Raw genomic sequence first — 1,896 nt, 5'->3', positions numbered from 1 at the left:
CTGGAATGTGACAAGGGGTGTGGGGGTGGGGCGACAGGGGGAGGGGCAGGGTTTGGAGGAAGTGTTCAGGGCCGGGGTGAAAAAGGCAGAAGCCATGATTCAGAGGGAGAGACACAAGGGTGGGGGCAGAGAGATGGAGAAGATGGGGTGGGTGGTGGTGGTAAGGGAGGGTCAGATGAATGTCAGGGCAGAAGTGAAGGGTGAGAAGAAGGACAGGGAGAGGGTGATAGCCAAGAGAGATGGAAGAAAAAGAACCATTAAGTGATAGCAATAACACCCGCCACCACTTGCTGCTGCTCATGTGTGTCAGGCATCGTTCTCAAGGCTTTCTGAATCACATCTCAATTTAATCCCCACAACAGCCCCCGTGGAAGGTTAGTTACTACTATCGTCAAGAGCACAGAGAGCTTAAGAAACTTGCCTAAGGACACACAGCCAGGGAGTGGCAGAGCCCAGTTAGAAGTCACCAAAGTCTGAGCTCTTAACCACTATTCTATACTGCCTTTTGTTTTGTTTTGTTTTGTTATGGTCAGTTATAGCAGAGTGGAAGACAGGGAGACAGAAACAAACAAAAACAACAACAAATAGAGGGTGGGCATTCAAGGGGGAGAGAGATGGAAGGGGATGGGGACAGAGAACAGAGAGAGAGAAAGGTGAAGAGAGGGAGATGAAAGAGAGAAGAAACAAGGGGAGAAAAGGTTCCCCTCATCCCTTGAGCTCCCTTCAGCGTGGCTGCACCACAGGACTTTTGAACTTCCCACTGGGTGGCTCACTGGTCCCTTACACAGCCAGGTGGCCTCATCTGAGATAACTCTAACCAGCCAGGTCTTGTGTTGTTTTGTGGGGGTATCTGTAATTATTGTGCCTACTGTTTAGCTTGAGGTATAGCTCAGTGGTAGAGCCCCTGCTTGGGATCCCCCCAGCGAGGGGCTGGGGATGTAGCAGCTGGACCTTACTCAACTAGGAGCAAGGTGGACACTGGATAAAGGCATACTGCTGTGTTCAACATCTAATCTGTGCCTATGGTGATTAAATGCGGCGCCCCTCCGCCCACCCGTGAATAACATGAGTGAGTTGTTTCATATCTCCAAGGAGATATGAATCCACAGGGAACAGAATTATAGTGCGCTCTGCAGATGGAGAGGAAGAATTTCAAACTCCCCTCACTGCCTCCCCAGACCCCATCCAGGCTAGCCATTGTTAGCATGGGTCATGGCTTCACAGAGAGAACAACTGTTTGGGGGAACTTAGGCATAGACCCATATCTTCCCATCTAGTGGGTCCACAGCTGCTCTGCTCTCCTCTATCCTGTTGGGAGCAACTGCCCAATCCCTTTCTAGGCACCCTGTGCCCTACTCCTACGGAGGAAGGGGCGCATGTCATCTACCTGCTGCAGTAAAGCACCACGCACACCTTCAGTTACTCCAATTTGGTTGCTGTTGTTAATATTTTGTAGCTAGACTTGGTGGTGTAGGTCTGTTATTCCAGTTACTGGGGAAGTTGAGGCAGGAAAATTAGAAGTCTAAACCCAACCTGGGCTACAAAGGCTCAAGGCCAGTCAAAGTGACTTAGGCCCTGACTCAAAACATAATACAGCTGGGGGTGTAGCTCAGTGGTTGAATCCCTGCCTACAACTTCCCAGTAAGGGGCTGGGGTGTGGTGCTGTGGTAGAGCCTCTGACTAGCCTTCCCCCACTTGTGGGGGGCAGTTGTGGCAGTGGCTCAGTAGTTGAGCACTTGTGTAGCATGCCTGAAGTCCTAGGTTTGATCTCCAGGACCATCAAAAACAAAATAAACACATGTAGCCATTCATCTTGGGCCATGGGTTATGGTGACCATGGAGCTGAAAGTGTGCTTCTTAGAGGTCCGATTCCTGCAAGACAGCCCAGTTTGTTTT

General features: G+C 50.4%; 1 protein-coding gene across 17 annotated transcripts in view; it reads right to left on the bottom strand.

The window, feature by feature from the left end:
• Positions 1-1,896, bottom strand: part of Shank1 (SH3 and multiple ankyrin repeat domains 1) — a 51,179-nt gene that overhangs the window by 3,475 nt on the left and 45,808 nt on the right. For 2 of the 17 annotated variants that reach the window (XM_006540868.4, XR_003946476.1), the window contains one exon: positions 422-502. The exons of 14 other annotated variants lie outside the window; for them this stretch is intronic. In XM_006540868.4, coding sequence (XP_006540931.1) covers positions 457-502 — 46 coding nt within the window. In that variant the 3' untranslated portion in view covers positions 422-456. Of the gene's footprint in view, positions 1-421; positions 503-1,418; positions 1,873-1,896 lie in introns of those variants that run through there. One more of the 17 variants, XM_006540867.4, reaches the window with a different exon arrangement.

The sequence above is a fragment of the Mus musculus genome, chromosome 7 (genome assembly GCF_000001635.26).
Source record: "Mus musculus strain C57BL/6J chromosome 7, GRCm38.p6 C57BL/6J".
Classification (NCBI taxonomy): domain Eukaryota; kingdom Metazoa; phylum Chordata; class Mammalia; order Rodentia; family Muridae; genus Mus; species Mus musculus.
Note: the sequence above shows the minus strand (reverse complement) of the source record. Positions and strands in the feature narration are given on the sequence as shown.